This window comes from Vulpes lagopus, chromosome 23 (assembly GCF_018345385.1).
Source record: "Vulpes lagopus strain Blue_001 chromosome 23, ASM1834538v1, whole genome shotgun sequence".
Taxonomy (NCBI): Eukaryota; Metazoa; Chordata; class Mammalia; order Carnivora; family Canidae; genus Vulpes; species Vulpes lagopus.
The window spans coordinates 21686243-21710246 of record NC_054846.1 but is presented as its reverse complement, the minus strand read 5'-3'; the positions used below and the strand labels follow the sequence as shown (position 1 = coordinate 21710246).

General features: G+C 39.5%; 1 protein-coding gene and 1 long non-coding RNA gene across 2 annotated transcripts in view; one reads left to right on the top strand and one right to left on the bottom strand.

Moving 5' to 3' along the window:
• Window positions 1-4487: 4487 nt before the first annotated feature.
• On the bottom strand, window positions 4488-5628 carry LOC121481277. Its single transcript, XR_005985250.1, has 2 exons — window positions 5275-5628; window positions 4488-5025 (listed from the first exon to the last, which is right to left on the bottom strand). It is a non-coding gene; the product is annotated as an uncharacterized LOC121481277 (long non-coding RNA).
• A 44-nt stretch (window positions 5629-5672) lies between these two features.
• HCFC2 (host cell factor C2) overlaps window positions 5673-24004 on the top strand; it is a 34901-nt gene continuing 16569 nt past the window's right edge. The window contains exons 1-7 of the mRNA XM_041738579.1: window positions 5673-5848; window positions 7670-7818; window positions 9208-9368; window positions 15587-15795; window positions 16593-16677; window positions 18773-18879; window positions 18984-19172. Of these exons, the coding sequence (XP_041594513.1) occupies window positions 5686-5848; window positions 7670-7818; window positions 9208-9368; window positions 15587-15795; window positions 16593-16677; window positions 18773-18879; window positions 18984-19172 (1063 nt within the window). The 5' untranslated portion in view covers window positions 5673-5685. The remainder of the gene's footprint in view (window positions 5849-7669; window positions 7819-9207; window positions 9369-15586; window positions 15796-16592; window positions 16678-18772; window positions 18880-18983; window positions 19173-24004) is intronic.

The window sequence follows — 24004 nt, the reverse complement described above, 5'->3', positions numbered from 1 at the left end:
GTATGTTGGTAAATTGAACACCAATAAAAATTAATTTATTAAAAAAAGATTTACATATGCACAAGGGTTAATATATTTCTGTGCTATAGATTCTAGATTACATAATTATTTCTATTGTGTAAGTGTATGTGGAAAACAGAAAGCTGTAGTGGATGGTGCTGCTCTAGCCTTTCAAGATTCCCTTAGAGAAGGTCCCTTCATCCCACGCTACTTTTTCTCCTTCACTCCTGCTCTCCCATATCAAACACCCATCATGTATCTGGACTTGCCACATAGCAGGAATTAAGATCATGGGATTTAGAATTCAGTGGATGTAGCCATTTACTAGCCATGTGGTCCTTTATTCATCCACTGAATCGGAGAAGGACAAACAGTGTATATTCTCATTCATTTGGAGAATATAAATAATAGTGAAAGGGAATATAAAGGAAGGGAGAAGAAATGTGTGGGAAATATCAGGAAGGGAGACAGAACATAAAGACTCCTAACTCTGGGAAACAAACTAGGGGTGGTGGAAGGGGAGGAGGGCGGGGGAATGGGGAGGAATGGGTGACGAGGGAGGTGGTTTTGATTTGTATTTGTGTGATTGTGTGATTGAGGTGATTTGATTTGTATTTCCCTGATGGCAAGTGATGCAGAGCATTTTCTCATGTGCATGTTGGCCATGTCCATGTCTTCCTCTGTGAGATTTCTCTTCATATCTTTTGCCCATTTCATGATTGGATTGTTTGTTTCTTTGGTGTTGAGTTTAATAAGTTCTTTATACATCTTGGAAACTAGCCCTTTATCTGATATGTCATTTGCAAATATCTTCTCCCATTCTGTAGGTTGTCTTTTAGTTTTGTTGACTGTATCCTTTGCTGTGCAAAAGCTTCTTATCTTGATGAAGTCCCAATAGTTCATTTTTGCTTTTGTTTCTTTTGCCTTTGTGGATGTATCTTGCAAGAAGTTATGTGGCCAAGTTCAAAGAGGGTGTTGCCTGTGTTCTCCTCTATGATTTTGATGGAATCTTGTCTCACATTTAGATCTCTCATCCATTTTGAGTTTATCTTTGTGTATGGTGAAAGAGAGTGGTCCAGTTTCATTCTTCTGCATGTGGATGTCCAATTTTCCCAACACCATTTATTGAAGAGACTGTCTTTCTTCCAATGGATAGTCTTTCCTCCTTTATTGAATATTAGTTGACCATAAAGTTCAGGGTCCCCTTCTGGGTTCTCTATTTTGTTCCATTGATCTCTGTGTCTGTTTTCGTGCCAGTACCACACTGTCTTGATGACCACAGCTTTGTAGTACAACCTGAAATCTGGCATTGTCATGCCCCAAGCTATGGTTTTCTTTTTTAAAATTCCCCTGGCTATTCGGGGTCTTTACTGATTCCATACAAATCTTAAAATAATTTGTTCTAACTCTCTGAAGAAAGTCCATGGTATTTTGATAGGGATTGCATTAAACGTGTAAATTGCCCTGAGTAACATTGACATTTTCACAATATTAATTCTGCAAATCCATGAGCATGGAATATTTTTCCATCTCTTTGTGTCTTCCTCAATTTCTTTCAGAAGTGTTCTATAGTTTTTAGGGTATAGATCCTTTACCTCTTTGGTTAGGTTTATTCCTAGGTATCTTATGCTTTTGGGTGCAATTGTAAATGGGATTGACTCCTTAATTTCTCTTTCTTCAGTCTCATTGTTAGTGTATAGAAATGCCATTGATTTCTGGGCATAGATTTTGTATCCTGCCACGCTACCAAATTGCTGTATGAGTTCTAGCAATCTTGGGGTGGAGGCTTTTGGGTTTTCTATGTAGAGTATCATGTCATCGGCGAAGAGGGAGAGTTTTTCTTCCTTGCCAATTTGAATGTCTTTAATGTCTTTTTGTTGTCTGATTGCTGAGGCGAGGACTTCCAGTACTATGTTGAATAGCAGTGGTGAAAGTGGACATCCCTGTCTTGTTCCTGATCTTAGGGGAAAGGCTCCCAGTCCTTCCCCATTGAGAATGATATTTGCTGTGGGCTTTTCGTAGATGGCTTTTAAGATGTCGAAGAAAGTTTCCTCTATCCCAACACTCTGAAGTGTTTTGATCAGGAATGGATGCTGTATTTTGTCAAATGCTTTCTCTGCATCTAATGAGAGGATCATATGGTTCTTGGTTTTTCTCTTGCTGATATGATGAATCACATTGATGGTTTTACGAGTGTTGAACCAGCCTTGTGTCCCAGGGATAAATCCTACTTGGTCATGGTGAATAATTTTCTTTTTTTTTTTTTTTTTGTTTTGTTTTGTTTTGTTTTGTTTTTGGTGAATAATTTTCTTAATGTGTTGTTGGATCCTATTGGCTAGTATGCATATGTAAATCTATGTGTACTTCTGAATCCACCTTTTCTTGATCCTTCAGGATCTTGCTCCATCAAGTGTGAATTCTCCTCCAGGTAGGCCTCGTTGTTTAGCTCAAGTAACTCTCATTTCCAACCTTATTCTCCCTTCCCTCCTTATTGAGGCTGAAAACAAACAAACACAACTACTTTCCCAGACTTCTGTAGCCACCCTCCTGAAGATGAACCCCAATGTCTGTTCTCCTTTCTCTGTAGCAGAAACTTGAACATTAGCTGGGGACATGGCCATTCTAAATAAAAACATGTCCCATACTTTCTTTCTTTTTTAAAGATTTTATTTATTTATTCCTGAGAGACAGAGAAAGAGAGGCAGAGACACAGGCAGACGGAGAAGTAGGCTCCCTGCGGGGAACCCAATGTGGGACTCAATCCTGGGACCCCAGGATCATGCCCTGAGCCGAAGGCAGATGCTCAACCACTGAGCCACCCAGATGCCCTGTCCCAGACTTTCTTCAACTAACTGTGGCCTTGTGACTAACTTCTGGCTAATGGGATGTAAACAGAAATAATATATATAATTCCAGAATGTGTTCTGGAGAAGGGAACATTCTTTTCCCTTACTCTTTCCTGTTGGCTGGAATGTAGATGCAATAGCTAGAGCTGAAGCAGCCATCTCAGACCATGAGTTGGAAAGAGGAAATTTTTTAAAAAGATTTATTTATTTACTCCTGAGAGGCACAGAGAGAGAGGCAGAGACACAGGCAGAGGGAGAAGCAGGCTCCATACAGGGAGCCGGACGTGGGACCGGATCCCAGGTCTCCAGGATCACACCCTGGGCTGAAGGCTGCGCTAAACCGCTGAGCCACCTGGTCTGCCTGGCTTTTACTTTGATAACCACTTCCACTTCTGTGAAATTCCTTTCACCTGTGGCTTCTTAATCTCACCTGCTTCCCTTTCAACCTCTCTGGCTCCTCATTCTCTGTTTCTTTCATTAGTGCCTCCTTCTGTTTTTACCTCTTAAGTGTTGGGTTCTTCAGGGTGCTCTTCTGCCTCACTCTTCTCTTTCTACATTCTCCTCCTAGGTGGTAACTTCCATTCCTAGAGTTTCAAAGATTGAGAATCAGAGACCTATTCTAAATTCCTCACTAAGGGGGATCCCTGGGTGGCACAGCAGTTTAGCGCCTGCCTTTGGCCCAGGGCGCAATCCTGGAGACCCGGGATCGAGTCCCACGTCAGGCTCCCGGTGTATGGAGCCTGCTTCTCCCTCTGCCTATGTCTCTGCCTCTCTCTCTCTCTCACTGTGTGCCTATCATAAATAAGTAAATTCCTCACTAAGCAGAATTAAGCCAAAGCTGCTGTGGTAAAATAGCATCGCCCTCCGCCCCTCTTTTTTTAAAAGAATTTATTTACTTATTCATGAGAGACAGAGAGGCAGAGACACAGGCAGAGGGAGAAGCAGGCTCCCTGCAGGGAGCCCGATGTGGGACCCGGGACTCCAGAATCACGCCCTGGGCCAAAGGCAGATGCTCAATCACTGAGCCACCCAGGTGTCCCTGGATCCATCGTTTCTTTTTTTTTATTTTTATTTATTATTTATTTATTTATTTATGATAGTCACAGAGAGAGAGGCAGAGACACAGGCAGAGGGAGAGGGAGAAGAAGCAGGCTCCATGCACCAGGAGCCCGATGTGGGATTCGATCCCGGGTCTCCAGGATCGCACCCTGGGCCAAAGGCAGGCGCTAAACCGCTGCGCCACCCAGGAATCCCTGGATCCATCCTTTCTAACGGAAACATTTATGTATGTGACAAAGAAACATTAATACATAAATATTCATAGACTCCTTTGTTTCCAGCCATCTTCCCTCTCTTTTCCAAAATTCTCTTTGACCATATTGCAAAATTGGGGTAATCAGTGACAGGATGAACTTGAGAAGCAGCAGCTGAAAGAACAGTGAGAATTGGGCACCTGGGTGGCTCAGTAGTTGAGCATCTGCCTTTGGCTTAGGGCATGATCCTGGGATCTAGTCCTGCATCTGGTTCCCTGCAGGGAACCTGCTTCTCCCTCTGCCTATGTCTCTGCCTCTCTCTGTGTCTCTTATGAATAAATAAATCTAAACATATATATAAATAAAAATTAAAAAGGTAGAGAATCACTTCTGAAAGGAAAAGTTTAGAGGGATGAGGAGGTGGAGAGGCAGGCTCATGGCTGAGGGAGCTAGGGTACAGGGGATGATACAGCCATAGCAGAGAAATTGCAAATGATAAGAGATGAGGAATTTTAGGAAATTTGCTGTATGTTGTGTGTATTTCCTCTCCCGTACCTTCTTAAGAGTGTGAGATAGATTTAAATTGCTTTCAAAAATTTTTTTTTCTTCTGGAATTGTTTCTCTTCGAGTGTCTTTATAGGACCACATGATAAGGCAGCTGTTAGCCCTACCAGAATTACATATATGACTGTGAGCAGAGGAGCCTTGTGTGTGATTCCTGGTCCCAATCTGCTTCTGCTGTGTCCACGGGAGAACTAGTCTACGTCTCTGTGCCTCACTCCCCCGGGCACGATGGGGAGACACCAGCATCCACGTCACTGGAGTGTTGGGATTATCACGACTTATACACATGGCGAGGAGGGCAGCGTTCGGCGACGGAAGACTCTCAGATGTCCGCCAGCAACCAAACCACAGCTTCCCGCCTGCTGAAAGAAAGAAACAAACAAACAAAACGCCTTTCGCGGCGGGCTGTTGCTAAACTTCCTGGCACGACTCCCAACACAGCGTCCAGGGTCTGACGTGCCGCAGCAGGGTCAGCTCCGAGCGTCCCGAGGCGCGGGCGCCGGGCCCCCTTTGCCGCCCTGCCTCCTCGTCCCTCCCCTCCATTCGCCGGCGTCCTCGGCGCCCGCGGCCCAGGCTCTCGGCCTCCTCCCCGCGCTCCCGGTACTCCGAACCTCCACAAGAAGCGGTTCTCCCCGCGGCGCTGTAGCTGTTCCGGGGCTGACTGGCCCGCACATCCTCGGTGCTCAGTTAAAGTGGCCGTAAGGGAAAACGCTGAACCTTCTCCAGCAACACGACCCGGGGGGCCCTGGGTGGGGAGCGGAGACTCGGTTGGTCGAGGCTTTACACCCGAAGGCCCGTTGCCAAAGGCGCTCGGCCCGGACCCCGCGCCCCGGGGTGAGGGCGAGGCGACCCTACCGGCATCCCGCGGCTCCGCGCCCGCCTCCTCCGCGCCCCGGCGCCCGCGGTCACGTGACCTCGTCCCCGGCGCACAGCGGGAGGCGGGTCCCCGCCCGCCCGCCCCGGGAGCCGCGGCGCCGGAGCGGGCGCGGTGCATTGTGGGCAGAGGGGCGGGGGTTGGGAAAATGGCGGCTCCCAGCCTCCTCAACTGGAGGCGGGTTTCCTCCTTCACGGGGCCGGTCCCCCGCGCCCGGCACGGACACCGGGCCGTGGCCATCCGGGAACTGATGATCATCTTTGGAGGGGGCAATGAGGGCATTGCGGACGAGCTGCACGTCTACAACACGGGTAGGCGCGGCGGCCGCTCTACGGCCCCGCCTGTGGGAGCCGCGGAGGGGGAGGGGAGGCGAGGCGGCGGCCGAGGCCCTGACAGCTGTCACCGCCGGGTCACTGCCTCTTCGGGCGGGCAGCGGGGACTGCGGCTCAGCCGGGCGGCCGGGGTTCCGCAGCGTCCTGGGTGGCAGCTCCGTCTCCGCCGGGCCCGCGGGGTGGAACCGGGCCCAGAGCGGGGAGCGCCGGCCCTCAGGCGGGCGGCCCCGGACCCCCCCCCCCCAGGCCCTCGGGCGGACGTAGGCGAGGGAGAGAGACGGTTTCCACCCGCCTGGGCCTCTCCCCGAAGGCTCGCTCACTCCGGGGGCCGGGATCCCTCCCCTGTCAAAAACCCAAACCAGCTCCAAACCCGAGCTGCTCTGGGCCTGTGTCGCCTTTGCCTGCGGTCTTTCCTTTGGAGGAAATGAATCAGGGCTGGGGGGGGGGGGTGGCTGGGGGCCGGTGAGGCCTGGTACTTTCACCCCAAATACAACAGCGTATCTGGCAGGTGGGAGCCAAGATTTTTCCTCCACTGCTGACCCTCCTAACTGGCGGGGAAGTGGTTGGCGAGACCGGCGCCTGCTCCCCGCATAGGTTTGTGTGCTGAAGCTCAGCTGGGCGGCGCTCGCGGGAGGGGCCTGTCCGCCTGAGCACCGCTGCAGTCACTAGTGCCTTCGAGGCCTCCGGATAAAAGGAGGGTGGAATGTCATGCTCCCCAGCTTGTGACCCGGCCAGCTAGCAACAGGAAGCTGTTTCCTCGGTATAAGGCTGATTGCAGAGTTTTGGGTCTATGTCATGATCAGTGACTTTGACCAAATAGCTTAATCATAGTGGTCGTTTAAAGGTTAACGAAATAGTGCCGTAGGAGAAAGTTTATTTTTTTCCCCCCCATCTCCTCCTCCTCTTGGCACTCTAATATATAGTTTAAAAGTTATTTGGCAATTCGGTATAGTGTAAAAATCCTGGCTTTGGAATGAGTTAGACCTGGTTTTAGTTTTGCTCTGCCAGTTGCCCAGGGTCAGCGCTCAAGTTACCAGACTTAAACTTTTTTTTTTTTTAATTTTTATTTATTTATGATAGTCATCCAGAGAGAGAGAGAGAGAGAGAGAGAGAGAGGCAGAGACACAGGCAGAGGGAGAAGCAGGCTCCGTGCACCGGGAGCCCGACGTGGGATTCGATCCCGGGTCTCCAGGATCGCGCCCTGGGCCAAAGGCAGGCGCCAAACCGCTGCGCCCCACCCAGGGATCCCTAAAGTTACCAGACTTACAGATGTTCACTTGTAAAATGGAGATGATTATACTCAACAAGTAGGATTTTGGTAAGAATTAAATTGTATAGGTCAGGATTGTTCAACAGCAGCACTATTGCCACTTGTAACCAGAGAATTGTTATCAGAGCGTGCACTGTACATTGTAAGATCTTGGGATCCCTGGATGGCTCATCAGGTTAGAGCCCGCCTTTGGCCCAGGGCCTGATCCTGGAGTCCAGGGATTGAGTCCCACATCGGGCTTCCCGCATGGAGCCTGCTTCTGCTCTCTCTCTCTCTCTCAATAAATACATAAAGTCTTTAAAAATAAAAAATAAAAAATAAAAAAGATCTTTGGCACCATCTCTCGTCTCTACCCACTAGCGTCTCTCCCCTCCCTCCAGATAGACAACTACACATTTTTAGTTTGCTCCTGGGGGAAAAATCATCTCCAATCTCCAATAATCACTGATACAGATGATACATATAAAGTACATAGTCATAGTTTGTGATGACTTTATTATAATTGGTTTTAATTTTATTTTGGCAACTAGTTACAAATCAGTGGTTCCTACCAGCTGTTAGAGGAGACATCCCTCCAGGTTGCGCTGCCCATGGATTTGTCTGTGATGGTACCAGAATATTAGTATTTGGGGGAATGGTTGAATATGGAAGATACAGCAATGAGTTATATGAGTTGCAGGTAAGTGTATTTCAAATTTATTTCAATCTGTGGCTTTAATAATAATATTGCTCCTAATTCTTTGAAAGATCGCAAAATATTTCATTAACATATTTAAAATAGTATGAGCTTCACATTTTATAGTTTCAAAGAAAATGTTTCCACTGCACTAAAAAGTCAAAGTGTCTAATGTAAGTCTTTTTCTCCTACCCAGTGTAACAGTTGTAACATTAAGATATGTTACTTAGCATCAGTTATACATGTTACTGGTTTAGATTTTTTGTATCTTAGTGTCCTAGTTCTTCAATTTTAGCAGCAGCAGAAGCATTGGAGGGCTTGTGAAAACAGATCCCTGTGCCCTGCCCCCCAGAGTTTTTCTGAATGGGTATTGTCTGGTGTGGGGCCTCAACACTGGCATTCCTACCGAGTTCCCATGTGTTGCTGCTGGTCCCCAGACCATACTTTGAAAACCTCTGCCTTCGTTGTAGAGTTTGTTACCCTCAAACTAATAAACACTATTTTTTTTTTTACTGGCAAGACATACAAAAAAAGGGGTACAGTTTCACATATCCTTTATAAATGTGATTCTACTAAGCCACACTCAGAGCCCTCTCTGACAGCTGTGCATATGTTCATAGGGCTGCTATCATGAGCTGCTAATCGACAGATATAGGTGAATTATACCTACTTAAAAGCAAATAGTTTTGGTAATAGAGCCTCCATAGAGCATAAGTTTTGGAGTTTGGTTTATTAAATGATCTTTATTTATGCTTATTTAAAGGTTGAAATATATATTATCTATGGACTACCTAGTTTCAGAAAAGAGTATATAAATTTCATTTAATCTTCAAGTGGTATATATTTAATTTTTCATGTGGTAAATATTTGGGAACTATTAGTGTTTATTATTATTTGCTTAGGTTTGCTGTTGAGGAAAGCTGTGAATATGAAAAACTAGACTGAATTCATTCATTCTTTCTTTCTTTCTCTCTTTCTTTCTTTCTTTTTTTCTTTCTTTCTCTTTTCTTTCTCTCTTGTGGGATTGGGGGGCAGAGAGGCAGAGAGAGGAAGAGAGAGAATCTCGAACAGACTCCAGGTCCAATGTGGAGCTCAATGCAATGCTGGGCTCGCTCTCATGTCCCTGAGATCATGACATGAGCCGAAATCCAGCGCTAACCACTTAACCGCTTAACCAACTGAGCCACCCAGGTGCCCCAGGAAGACTAGACTGAATTTCTATTGCAGTGTTTATTTTAGTTCCAGAAGTTACCTGTTTCCTTCTCATTTGTCCCCAGAATAGCTTATTGGAGCCTTCTGATTGGATTTTGATTAAAATATATTGATACGATGTTATACTATTGGCAATATAGGAATGCTTTCTTCATTTTATCTGATTGTGCTTTTTTTTAGGCAAGTCGTTGGTTATGGAAAAAAGTGAAACCCCACCCCCCTTCTTCTGGTTTACCTCCTTGCCCTCGGCTTGGACATAGCTTCTCTTTATATGGTAACAAATGCTATTTGTTTGGTGGTCTGGCAAATGAAAGTGAAGATTCAAACAATAATGTTCCCAGGTATGTTGATTCTTTTTCGAACCAAATGTTTAAGACTTAGATTAAGAAAATTTAATTTCTACCAGTTATTAAAAAGATAAAACTTAGCCTTTTGCATTTAAATCTAACAATAAACAAATTTGTGAGCAGTTGTGTTTTCCTTAGTCCCTGGAATGTGTGTTTTCATAACTATGCCTTTTCTAATCAGAAATCATCTTATTAAATGATATCAACATAATTGTTTATAGCAACCTATTTGTATATATTGAGCCATAGTGTATTTTACTTGTCATAAATGATAATGAAAATAACAAATGATTATTTTCAAATTAGATGTCTCTGGGAATTTGGTGACAAAAATGTCACTATAAAATAAAGGCTATCATATCCACTTTTCATACAGGAAGTTGTTATGGTAGTTCACACAAGCAAAAACTTTTTCAAACAATCCTCTCCCCCTTTTTCCAAACAGAACTAATCACTACCTCTTTTTGTATAGTGTTTTGATCACATTGTCATTTTGGCACTCAAGTTTTGGAGATTTAGAATCTGAAAGACTTTTCTAATTCACTACTTACCATGGGTGTCCTTTTGTGGATTTATTTTTATTTTTTAAAAACTAGTAATGAGTGTGACAACTGGGTGGCTCAGTCAGTTAAATGTGCAGCTCTTGATTTTGGCTCAGGTCATGATCTCAGGAGCATGAGATCCAGCCTCATGTTGGGCTGCAGGCTCAGTGCGGAGTCTGCTTGTCCTTTCCCTCTCCCACTACGTCTCCCCATACATGTTCATGCACACTCTTGCTTGCTCTCATAAATAAACAAACAAACAAATAAATAAATAAAAATCTTAATAAATACTGATAATGAGCTTGATTATGCTTATCGGACATTTGCAATTCCTTTTATGAAATTGTTCATATCTTTATTTTTCCTTTTTGAATAGTTAAAACATAAACTTTATATGATAAAATTCATCCTTTTTATACATACAATTCTGTGATTTTAGTCAGTTCATTATGTTGTGTATCCATCACCATAATCCATAATTTTTCAAGTCTTCTATTTGCCTTTTTTAAAAAGTGTTTTCATTTTTGTTTTGTCAGGTTTGACAGTATTTTTCTTTAATTGCTTTGTGCTTTAGGAAGATTCTTCTACCCCAAAATTATTCAGTGCATTCATAGCTTTGTCTTTATGTTTAAAATATTAATATATTTAGAATATATCTTTGTGACTATTATGAGGATTTTTACTTTTTCTTCCTAATGGATTTCCAATTCTCTACCACCATTTATTAAATAAACCATTTATTTCTTCACTGAAGTCCCATCTCTATCATATCTTAATCCTCATATAAATGGGTCTTTTTCTAGGCTTTCTAGACCAGGGGTTATGAACTATGCTCTGTCTTTGTTAATAAAGCCTTATTGGAACACAGTCATTCCTATTCATTTACATGTTGTTTCTGGCTGCTTTCATATTAAAAGAGGAAAGTTGAGTAGTTGTGACTTGCATACTGTAAAATATTTACTGTCTGGCTTTTTACAAAAAAAAATGTCAACTCTTGTTCAAGACTCTATTCTGTTTTATTAATATATTTACATTTCTGTCATTAATTGTGATGTTTGCTATAGGTTTCTAATATTTGCCTTTGATCAGATTAAGAAAGTTTTAAAAGATTTCTAGTTTTCTAATTAGTTTTTTTCTCTCTCATTTTAACCAAAGGCGGATGTTCATATTCATTTCTGACATGGAAATGAACTTACTTTTTCTTTTCTTTAGTCCATTGGTTGTGTGAATTATTAAGTTTTGAAATATAAGCCATCTTAAATTTGTAGTTAAACCCCAATTTGTTAGATTACAGTGTTATTTTCATACTTTGCTGAATTCATTTGCTAACATTTATATATTCTCTATAGTCTCTAGTGATTTTTCGTATATTGACTTTATTTAGGGTAGTGGTGTCCTATTCTAATCTGATTTGAGTATCAGAATTCTCTTATTCTCAGGAACACAGGGCTCTGTTCTGAGGTTTCAGGAAGCCTTCTATCTTATGCTTAAATAACACAATTTCTTGAATATTTAGTAGAAATTTCCCATAATTGAGATTGGTCTAATTTAGGAAGATGATCTTTGACTACCTTTTCAATATCTCTTATAGTTATTGATCTATTTACATTTTCTACTTTCTTTTGAGTCATTTGGTAATTTATGTTTTCCTTGAAAAACACCCATTTTATTTAGATATTTATATTTATTGATAAAAATTAAAAGACAGTTTTCTGTATATTTTTAAAATCTCTATCTGTAGTCACAATCTCTTTTCTCATTTATAAATTTTGTTTTGTCTTTTCTCTAATCAGGCTCATAAGTGGTTTGGTGTTTTCAAAGAACCATTTTTCAGTTTTGTTAGTGATTTATTTTTATTTTTCACTTTTTTCTTTATTCCATTTCTTTAATTTTTTTTATAACTTCTTTTAAAAATTTTCTTTAAGATTTTATTTCTCTATTTGAGAGAGAGAGAGTGAGCACAAGAGCTCCCACCTGAGGGGGCAAGTGGGGCAAAGGAAGATGCACAGAAGCAGACTCCCTTGCTGAGCAGGGAGCTAGACCTGGTTGGGAGTGGGATGTGGTGGAGGTTCAATCCCAGGACCCAGGGATCATGACCTGAGCCAAAAGAAGACACTTAAGCGACGAGCCACCCAAGTGCCCCTCTTTTAAACTTTTAATAGTTTTGATGTTTTTTTCTAACTTTTTTCTAATTTCTAGTAATTTGAATGCCTATTCATATATTTTTTGTTTTATTTTCTATTAATTGCTACAAATTTTCCTCTGCTTATGGCTTTGGCCATATTCCATAGGTTTAGGTGTATAATACTCTTATTGTTACTACTTTTCATTAACTCTTTAACCCAAAAGTAATTTGACATAAATTTGTAAAACTTTCCAAAGGGAAAGTTTTGTTATTGTTGCTAATATGTAGTTTTATTATATTGTATTAAAAAATATGTGACCTGTTGGATTTCTCTTTTTTGGAGATTGTTTTTGTGGTGTATGTCAGTTTTTGTGATTACTCCATAGGTGTTCATAAAGATTTTAAGTTCCTGATTGATTGAGTACAAGGTTCTTTATTAAATCACTGTTTTACATTATTATTCAAAGCTTTTTTATTTTGTGAGTCTGGATTGTATCAGCTTCTGAATGACATGTTCAAACCTCCTAATATGATTGTGAATTTACTGTTTGTACCATCTATATCTACTTTTCAACCTGTGTGTATGATTTTGTTGTAGAGTTATCTTTTGTAAATAGGAATAACCATTGATCACTATGAGCTAGTATAGCTTACTGGCTGGCATCCTTTCTGATCTGTGTCAGTCTATGCCACATCAGTGGCATAGTATTAAAATAGTATTGTATTATCCTTGCTGTTAATTGGTTATAGCTGGTTTCAGGGTTCTTTTATTTTGTTTTCCTTATATACTTCCTGCCCTTGAGAGAAGTGTTTTTTCTTACCTTTGTTTTTTGTTTTCCATTTATTCTGTTTGTTGTTGCTTCTCTACCTCCAACCCCCTGCCTTTTCCTGCATTTGCTGATTTTAAAAAATTAAAATGAGGTGAATATTTGTGTATGTATTTGTGTTTGTTTGTGTTATATACAACTTTTATTTCTCATTCTGTGAACTGTCAGTTTATGTCCTTTTATTTATCTGTTGTGTGATTGTTTGTAATCTTGTAGGAACTTGTTACATTAAGAAAATTTTACCTTTTTCTGTGATATGTACCAATTTTTTTTTTACAGAGTGTCTTTCTTTTGACATTGTTTTATAGTATTTTTCCCCTAACCATCTTATTAACTGCTTTCCATAGACTATGCTTTGGTTATGTTTCATTTTCCTTTTTCTTGATTTACTGTTTTTTTCTTCTAATGATTTGAAAGCTAAACATGCTAATTCCGTGCTTGCCTTAGTAGTTGCTCAGAAATTATCACATACATTTAAACTGAAAAGATCTTGTCATCTTTGAGAATAGATTAGTCTTTACTGTCTTTTGCTTATCCCCTTTTCCCATATGTTCCTTGTATTCTTTTTTTTTTTTTTTTTTTTATTATTTATTTATTTATGATAGTCATACAGAGAGAGAGAGAGAGAGGCAGAGACACAGGCAGAGGGAGAAGCAGGCTCCATGCACCGGAAGCCCGATGTGGGATTCGATCCCGGGTCTCCAGGATCGCGCCCTGGGCCAAAGGCAGGCGCCAAACCGCTGCGCCACCCAGGGATCCCTGTTCCTTGTATTCTTGAGTCTTATTCCAGATTATAATAACTCTAAGAAGTTAATTTTTTGGTCAGTCTTTATAAATGATTATTTAGACCTCACAACCATACTTATAAGCATCAGTTTAAGCATATTACAAATTACTGGTTTCTTTGTACTACAATTTCTCTTATTTCAGTGTGTTCTTTCTTGGATTTCTTTTTATTTTTCTGGAATAATATCTAGAAAAATCATTTTCTCCCAAAACAATTTTATGGCTAAATTCTGAGTTTTTTTTTTTTTTTTTAAGATTTCTTTATTTATTTTGGGGGAGAGGGGCAGAAGGAGAGGGAGAGTCTAAAGCAGACTTGGTGCTGAGCAGGGAGCCCAACACAGACCCAATCCCATGACCCAGAGATCGTGACCTGAGCTGAAATTGAGAGTCAGACACTTAACCAGTTGTGCCACCCAGGGACCCCTAAACTTTATATGTCCTAAAGTGTTTTAATTTTGCCCTCATATTTGAGTAATAAATTGATAGGAAATATATTCCTGTAAAAGTTATTTTGCTCAAAACATTGGAAACATCCATGTCACAGATGAAAAAAAAATTTTTTTTATTTTAAATTTTACTTATTTTTCATGAGACAGGGAGAGAGAAAGAGAGACAAAGACACAGGCAGAGGGAGAAGCAAGCTCGATGCAGGGAGCCTGATGTGGGACTCGATCTGGGGTCTCCAGGATCACACCCTGGGCCGAAGGCGGCGCTAAACCGCTGCACCACCGGGGCTGCCCCACAGATGAAAAATTTAATGCCAGTTTCTAGAGTTTAAAAAAAAAAGCTACAGGGATCCCTGGGTGGCACAGCGGTTTGGCGCCTGCCTTTGGCCCAGGGCGCGATCCTGGAGACCCGGGATCGAATCCCACGTCGGGCTCCCGGTGCATGGAGCCTGCTTCTCCCTCTGCCTGTGTCTCTGGCTCTGTCTCTGCCTGTGTCTTTGGCTCTGTCTCTCCTTCTATCTCTCAAGAATAAATAAATAAAATCTTTAAAAATAAATAAATAAATAAAATAAAATAAAAAAAAGCTACGTAGAGCTTTGCTACATTATAGTGTGAATGTTTTAAAAGAAAAAAAGTTACAAAGGAACATTTGTAATATATCTCACTTATATATGTGTGGATGTCGAAAGAGGGAGAGAGGTCAGAGGATATTTAGCAATTATTGCCAATAGTGATTGTCCTAGTTATCTAGTACCATGTAGTCAACTCCCCCAAAAGTTAGTGATGCAAAATGACAACAATTTATTATGTTCGGAGACTCTGCATTAAGCATTCAGACAGGACACAGCAGTGATGGCTAGGCCTAAGATGTAAAGGCCTAATGGTCACTCCCACATCTGGTGCCTCCACTGAGATGACTGAAGGCTGAACTGAACTGGGGCTGTCATCCTAGGACACTTCCACTCCACTTGCACATATTAACACCACTTGGTGTTTTTGTGGGAGTTGGACTTACGTGGTGCTTCAGGATCCCAAAACCAAGTGTCTAGAGTGAAGCTGCCTTCTGTGACCAAGCTTTGGAAGTCACCTAGTGTCATTTCACCATACTCTAGTTGAAGCAGTCACAGGCTTGCCCAGAATGGAGAGTGAGGATGGACACATAGACCCTACCTCCTGATGGGAAGAGTGTCAGAGAATTTGCAGCTATGTTTTGAAACTATCACAGCTGTAATAGACAAGAGTGTTGGTTAAAGGATGACAGGAATGTTTTTAAAAATTTCTTCTATTCACTACTGATACCCCAGAAGAGTAGTGTTTGATAAATATGTGTTGAATGAATGAGGAAAGGAGTTTTTGCTCTCTCAATGCTTTTCTGTACTATATGAATTTTTCACAATAAGCATATATGATCTTTATAAATAGAAACAAAAATCATATAAAAGGTATATATTATGTTAATGTTTTAATTTATTTCATGATATCCTAGATATTTGAATGATTTCTATGAGTTGGAGCTGCAGCATGGTTCTGGTGTTGTGGGTTGGAGCATTCCAGTGACTAAAGGGATTGTGCCTTCTCCAAGAGAATCCCACACAGCTGTCATATATTGCAAAAAAGATTCTGGAAGTCCTAAAATGTATGTCTTTGGTGGAATGTGTGGTGCTCGCCTAGATGATCTATGGCAACTTGACTTAGGTAAGCTTACCTTGATTTAGGCTCAGGAATTGCTTATGATTGATAAAGGCAAATACAAAAATTGCTATGGAAAAAAAATTTTTGATTGCAGTGTTTATTGAGTTACATTTAGATTTATAGAAGGCACTTGTGGCCAGCTCTGGAACAACAGAGATATGATGCAAATGGTTGCTGATCAATGAAGTTAAACAAATGAATGTTTGGCTTATGACAGTAACTCTCCTGTGCTCCTTATAAGTAGGGTCTCCATATGTAATGGTTTGCCTGAGATGGCTCTGATTTATGCTTATTGTCCTGTGTAATTTTCAGTAGTACCAATTATCACTCTGTAAAGTGTCCCTCTTGGGGATGATCAAATTTATATGGTTACTGTGTCTCCAGGAAATGTAGCATTAATAACATTATGGCTGGTCCATAAAAAAAACATGGCTAGCTTTTTTTAAAGAGATCCTAGAAGTGAGTGAGTGGAGGGTAGGTGTGTCTCACTTTTGACTACCTTCTACACAGTATGTTCTTACTTAAAATGTTAAAATCCCTAGTCTGGTTATAATTCAAAGTTGGTGGCACCCTAAACACACTTCTCCTTTACAAATACTAACATTCAAATATAAATAGATTACTATAATTGGCTATTTATGTCAGCTGGAAATGTTTATTTTAAGATGAAGTTCATGTAATGGTTTTGAAACACTTTTGCTTCTTTTTGATAAGTCCCTTTTTATTTTTTTAAATTCTTCAAGGTGAGGTAAATTGCTATTATTAAACCAAATTGCTAATATACTTATTTTTACTTCTAGAAACTATGTCTTGGTCAAAACCAGAAACTAAAGGGACAGTGCCACTTCCACGAAGCCTTCATACAGCCAGTGTTATAGGAAACAAGTATGGTTTTTGTTTTCCACTTTTTTTTTAAACCAACTCAAGAAAGATACAAAGAGCAGTGCTACCAATTTCTTAGCAATAGATTATTGAATTTAATAATATTTTATTGTGTTTACTAAAGCTAAAATTATAAGCCTATAGAAGCTAAAATATTTACTGTGCCAATTTCTTATCCTGCTGCCTCTTATATTTCTGTATATTTCTTACAGTGCCTTGCTCAGAGTAGGTAGTAAATGTGAGGCAGAGTGGTGTTCTGACACTGATCTGTCCTCCATTGCCAGGTTTGACACACCAAACTCAGTGTTTCATTTTATTTATTTTTGGTAACGCTTGATTTGTATTCAGATGTGTACTCAGTATGTATGCTTGATGATTGAACTTGGGATGTCGCTATGGTTGGAATGTAAACTCTGTAACCAGATTGCCTGAATTCAAGTCTCCAGTTTTGGTACTTGTCATATATGATCTGGGGCAAGGAAATTTAATCTGTCTGCACCTCAATTTCCTCACATATAAAATATAGATAATAATAAAACCTATTCCACAAGGTTGTCTTGAAGATTAAATGGATTAATACATATGAAATGCTTCAGATGGTGTCTGGTACATAATGAGCACTCCATAAAGGTATTACTGTCATCAACAAGTTCCCTATTTGTGCATTATTGTGTAAATAGAATTTAATTAAATATTTTCCTTGTGTAGGGACTTTTTCTTATAAGTAATGTTTTAGGAAACAACTAGAACCTCATTAGTTCTTTTTTAAGAATAGAGTGCCTGGGCAGCCTGGGTGGCTCAGCGGTTTAGCACTGCCTTCCGCCCAGGGCCTGATCCTGGAGACTCAGAATTGAGTCCCACATCAGGCTCCCTGTATGGAGTCTGCTTCTCCCTCTGCCTGTCTCTGCCTCTCTCTCTCTCTCTCTCTCTCTCTCTCTCTCTGTCTCTCGTGAATAAATTAAAAAAAAAAAAAAACTTTAAAAACAAAAAAAGAGGGGTAGCCCCAGTGGCTCAGCGGTTTAGCTCCGCCTTCATCCCTGGGGCCGGATCCTGGAGACCAGGGATCGAGTCCCACGTCGGACTCCCTGTATGGAGCCTGCTTCTCTCTCTGTCTGTCATAAATAAATAAAATCTTTTTAAAAAAATAATAAAAATAAAAAAAAATAATAATAAAAATAAAATAAAATAAAAACAAAAAAAGAATAGGGCGCCTGGGTGGCTCATTCAGTTAAGTATCTGCCTTCAGTTCAGGTCATGAACCCAGGGTCCTGGAATCAAGCCTCGGATTGGCCTCCTCACTTAGCAGGGAGTCTGCTTCTCCCTCTCCATGTTTTTGGTCCCTTTCTCTTTCTTTCTCAAATAAATACATCTTTGGGGGAAAAAAAAAAGGAATACTCTACTTTGTTTAAAAAAATAGCCATAAAAAAATCTTAGTAAGATACAGTTTTTATTTTTTTTTATTTTTTTTTTAATATACAGTTTTAGAATATCAGAACCCTTATAAAATGTAGTTTTTCCATTGGAACTCTAATATGTTAAATAGAAAGAAAATAGATCTTCTCTTGTTGGCATAAGGTCACATGGGCCCTAAGCTCTACCTGATGAACCTTTCTCCTTTAGCAGCCATTAGGCATGTCTCAAGAACCCTTAGGGCCCTGAGGGACATAGTTTAAGTATTTTATTTGAGTGATATCAGTGACCAAAGTTATAAGAGACTTAATCCTCTTTGGGTACTGTATGCATACAACTCCAAATTTGATTTTAGGTGTCATAGATCATTTGACTGTCTTTCTGACTGAGGTACACTGAGTATATTATACATAATGATTTTCAAAATAAGTGAAATATTCCCCATTTTAACTTGCTGGAGAGAAATAATTTGATTCTGTATTGCTTCATGAAATTGTAAACTTTTCAGAGGAGACCTCTTTATTCATTATCTTATTCCCATTATCTTGATCATAATAAGTGAGTAGTCCTGAAGCTTTGAGTCAACAAATAAGAAATTTAAGTCTATTGTTAGTATTTTAAATCTTAAAAAAATTAAAGCTTTAGTAAAAAAGTCAACCACTTTATGTTCTCTCTTTTTGTTGTTCAGGATGTACATTTTTGGTGGATGGGTTCCACATAAGGGGGAGAATATTGAGACTTCACCTCATGATTGTGAGTGGAGATGTACTAGTTCATTTTCTTACCTAAATCTTGGTGAGTATTTTAAGAGTTACTTACTGAAATATATTAATAAAATCATTTTTGTTACTTTATTTTTTAAGAACAATAGAGTAGTCATGGATATTTCTATCTTATAGATACAGCAGAGTGGACCACCCTGGTATCAGATTCTCAGGAAGATAAAAAAAATTCAAGACCAAGACCAAGAGCTGGACACTGTGCTGTTGCAATTGGCACTCGATTGTATTTTTGGAGTGGAAGAGATGGCTACAAAAAAGCACTGAATAGTCAAGTTTGCTGCAAGGATCTTTGGTATCTTGATACTGGTAGGTAAGAGTATTCAATAAATAATAATTTTTCCTTCAGGTAAATAAATACTTGAGCACTACATGTCTCTTGAGATTTAGTGTAAATGCTACTGCGTCTCTCTTCCATAATTAAAAATGAATGGAAGAAATATTATATGTAGATACTTCCCACTCCAGGAGAGTTTCTTAATTTTCCTGTCCTTGAGTGTAAAGGACAGGATTTAGTGACTCTTTTCCAAAGCACAGAACATGAAAAGGGTATAGTAACTTAACAGTGGAAAGACCTGGAAAATACCAGCTTGATCGAGTAGTCAGTATTAATAAAACTGGTGATAGTCACGTTGAATCATTTACCCCTGCCTCTAATATCATGTGAGAAGAAACTTCACTTCTGTGTTACCCCAAAACCCATAACCTTACTCTCACTGTGAGAACATACCAACACACCCAAATTGAGGAACATCCTAGACATTCTACAGAGTATGTGAACCGTACTTTCCAAAAATTTAAAAGTGATGAAACATAAGGAGAGTGAGAAATAGTCACAAATCAGAGGAGACGAAGGAGACATAATGACTAAATGCAGGGTGGTACCCTAGATTGGATTGGAACCAAAAAAACCCCACATTAATTAGAAAACTGGTGAAATATGAGTAGTCTGTAGTTAATAGTATTACTCCAGTGTTAATTTCTTAATTTTGACAAATGTGTTAACATTAGAGGAAACTAAAGAGTATATGGGAACTCTGTATTTTTTTTCTGTAAATCTAAAAGTACTCCAAAATAAAAAGATTTTTAAGAAAGATTTAGTTAGGGGTGCCTGGATAGCTCAGTTGGTTAGGAGTCTGCCTTCTGCTTGGGTCATAATCCCAGAGTCCCAGGATCAAGCCCTGCAACAGACTCCCTGCTCAGTGGGGAGTCTGCTTCTCCCTCTGCCCCTCACCCCTCTCATGCATTCTCTCTCTCTAAATAAATAAATAAAATCTTTCTTTAAAGGATTTATTTATTTATTTTTAAAAAGCATGAGAGAGCATGGGGTGGGGTAGAGAGAGGGAGAGAGAGAATCTGAAGCAGACTCCTGGCTGAGTGGTTGAGCCCCAAGATAGGGTTGTGATCACAACCACAGCCAAAATCAAGAGTCAGATCCTCAACCAATGAGCTCCCTGTTAAAAGGGATTTCTGTAAAAGTATTAGAACATGAAAGAATTTTAAATACAGAACTTATCCATTTTTCAAGAAATATTTACTGATTGACACCTATCAGGAATTGTTCTAAATTGTTTTACATGCTGAGATGTGAAATGCTACAGCAATGAGAGACTGATAATGTCCCTGATGTTAAGAATGTATATTCTTAGAATATGGGCAGCAGGATGACAGACACTAATCAGACAAATTAATAAAATAAGTTCCGTTTCTGGTAAGCATGGGAAGATAGTAAGATAGAACAGTGAGATAGTGATGGGAAGTACTGGAATGGAGAAATGAGGTTAACTTCAGAGTAGGTATATATGAGATGGCATTTGGGTTATAATCCAAATGGAGAGAAGACGCTATCCATGGAGAAAGCTGGGAGAGAAACACTGTAGGAAGAGTCAACAGCAAGTACAGGGCCCTGCGTTAGGAATATATGGCACATTTGGGAACAGATTTGAGCTGATTGAAAAAGGAGAACATAGGAATGGAGGTTAGAGAAGTGACCACAGGACAGATCATGTAAGGCCTTGAACATTGTGGTAGAGTTTAGGTTATGAAGTACAAAGATAGTTTATTTATTAGTTTGAAGGAGACATGTGTTGTGATCTGATGTACATTTTGGAATGGCCACTGCAGTTGTGTGGAAAATAAATTGAAGGTGGGCAAGAGTGCACACAGGGAGACCAGTTAGGAGACTTTCACAGGAGCCAGAGAAGTCTTAGACTACAGCAGTGCCAGTGGAGATGGGTAGAAGTGGATAAATTCAGAATATGTTTTGGAGTTCTTGAAAGAACCGACTGATGAATTGGGTGTGACATATGGTACAAAGAGAAGAATGGAGGATGAAGTTTTTAGCTTGAGTAATTTGGTGGTATTTCCATTTACTGAGATGGGGAAGACTGAGGAGAAAACCAGTTTGTGGAGAAAAGAGTTCCATTTAGACTATACTAATTTTGAAATAAGGAGATCAAAAACATAGTCAATAAATAAAGAAATCTGGAGACCAGTAGAGAAATCAAATCTGGAGGTGTAATGTGCATTGTTACATGAGAAGAGAAGATTATAAAACATACTTATGAGTCCAGGTTTTTTTTTAAGGGTATAAACAGAAAAATCTGGAAGGATACATTGTGTACCAAAGTTTTATCTAAAAGGTGAGATTAAAAAAATAATAATAAAAAAATAAAAGGTGAGATTAAACATTTTCTGAAAGGTTTTTCTTTAATCTGTATTTCCTACAGGAGCATGTATTGCTTTGGTAATGTAAAAACAGTTTAATTTTAAAATTAATTTAAAAAGTAATAAATGGAACAACTAAGTTAGAGACTAAAATATCTTCAATGGAAGAAGCGCATACTAGCAAGCAGGAAAGAAATCTAGAAAATCCACCTTACTGATGCATCTTTGAAATTGAGAGTTATTTCCTGAAGTCTGAGGATAAACTTCAGTCTCTGAGATTGAAAGAAAAATGTGTGTGTATAAATTTTTCTTGGCAGAGAATACATCACTTTCAGCAGATTGTCTAAGGGATCTGTAACTTTTAGAAGGTTAAAAATTATAGACTGGCCAGTTTTCCTATAAACCTTTTCTTTAGAAATGAATATCTATCTAAAAGTAATCATGGCCACAATTATAATGTCAAAATTTAGATTTTGCTTCTCGGTAAATTAACATTAATTTGGGGGATTGGAGAAATGAAGGCTCTTCATCTTGCTTTTTTTCCCACTTTATTTAATCTTTGTATATTTGATAACATTTAAGAGAGTGATTAATTCCATAAGGCTTTTTTTGAAAAATAGCAGTCCTTTGCTCCCACCTTCCTCTCATTTTCCTTGCTTCACAAGCATCTACTTTCAACTCCATTAAACAATTATTTTGGTATTTACTTCCGTCTTTCCATATAACATGCATATATTGTTATCTTGATTTTTTTCAGTTTAGGCATAAAATGTTCACTTTTTACTATGGAAATTAAGGATTTATCTCTTCTTTCCCCCTTCTTTTCACCCTCATGTGAGCTGTGGTTGTAAAAAAAAAGGTACCTGTGATACAAACCCCAGGACACCCACCTCTCTCCTATACACCTCTCTCCTATACACCTCTCTCCTATACACCTCTCCTACCCCCATTCTCTCAATATGGTTATACCATAATTTTGTTAGATGAGTATTCATTGTTTACCTTATGACCATATAAACACTGTTCACAGGTGAGCCATGTAGAATTTTGTGAAACTTTTTTTGTATAACTTTTTATTTACCATAGATTAATAATTGTCACTTTTGTTTATTATAGACTTGTATGTATCTACCACTAATTCAATCCATACTGTGTTATTTGTTTAAATCTTCTCTCATTATGGTTAGATGCATCAGATATTCTATCAGATTTCATCGTCTTGAAGAAATTTCTCCTGCTCCAATCTGGGATGGTTGTCCTCCACAAATCAAGCCCAGCTATCATCTTGGAGTCTCCCTTCATCATCTTCCTGGCGATATCTTTTGCCTCTCACCTGTGCCGGATTCCCGGTTTCCTGGATCCCATATTTTTCCCGTCCTTAGTTTACTGTTTCATTTCTTGTGGAACACATCCCAGGAAAAGGGTGCATAGGTGATAAATTTATTTTGAGATTTCACATTGTCTGGAAATATGTTCCATCTTTCTTACACTGGGCCATTTGCATAGAAATAGAATTCTACTTTGGAAGTCATTACCCTTCAGGATTTTGAAAGCATTGTTAAACTGTATTCAAGCTTCCATTTTTTTGTTAAGAAACCCAAACCACGGGGATCCCTGGGTGGCTCAGTTGTTTAGCGCCTGCCATTGGCTCAGGGCGTGATCCTGGAGGGCGTGATCCTGGAGTCCCGGGATCAAGTCCCGCATCAGGCTCCCTGCATGGAGTCTGCTTCTCCCTCTGCCTCTCTCTCTCTCTCTCTCTCTCTCATGAATAAATAAATAAATAAAATCTTAAAAAAAAAAAAAAAGAAAAGAAACCCAAACCACTTCTAATTTTTGTTCCTTTTAAATGTGATCTTCCCTCTCACCCTTGATAGCTTTCAGGATTTTTTTTTTTTTTTTTTTGCTCCCACTATTCTTAAATTTCATGGTGATGTGCCTTGTGCATCTATTTTTAACCCATTGTGTTGAGTACTCAGTGAGTCCTTTCAATCTGGAAACTCATGTTCTTTAGTTCTGGAAATTTTCTTAATTTATTGCATTGATTTGCACCCTTCTGTTTTCTCTATTTTCTCTTCATGTAAATTCTGTTATGTGGGTAGTGTACCTCTTGGACTTGTCTTCTTGTTTGCTTGTATGGGCTGTCTTACTTTAAGAAACATAAACTGGACTATGAATAGGATTATGGAGAAATCCAAATGGGGAATAGTTGAAGGAACTGTGTTTACTTATCTTCTAAAACACAGTCATCAAATTTTTTCTGTAAAGAGCCAGGTAGTAAGTATTTTTGACTTTCTAGATCATATAGTCTTCATTATAACTATGCAATTCTGCTGTTGTAGACGAAAGCAATCATAACTAATACATAAACAAATGAGCACAGCTGTGTTTCAATAAAACTTTATTTACAAAAACAGCCCATAAGCTAGCCAGTTTGCTGACCCCTTCTCTAAAAGATACAGAGATAGGTATTAGAC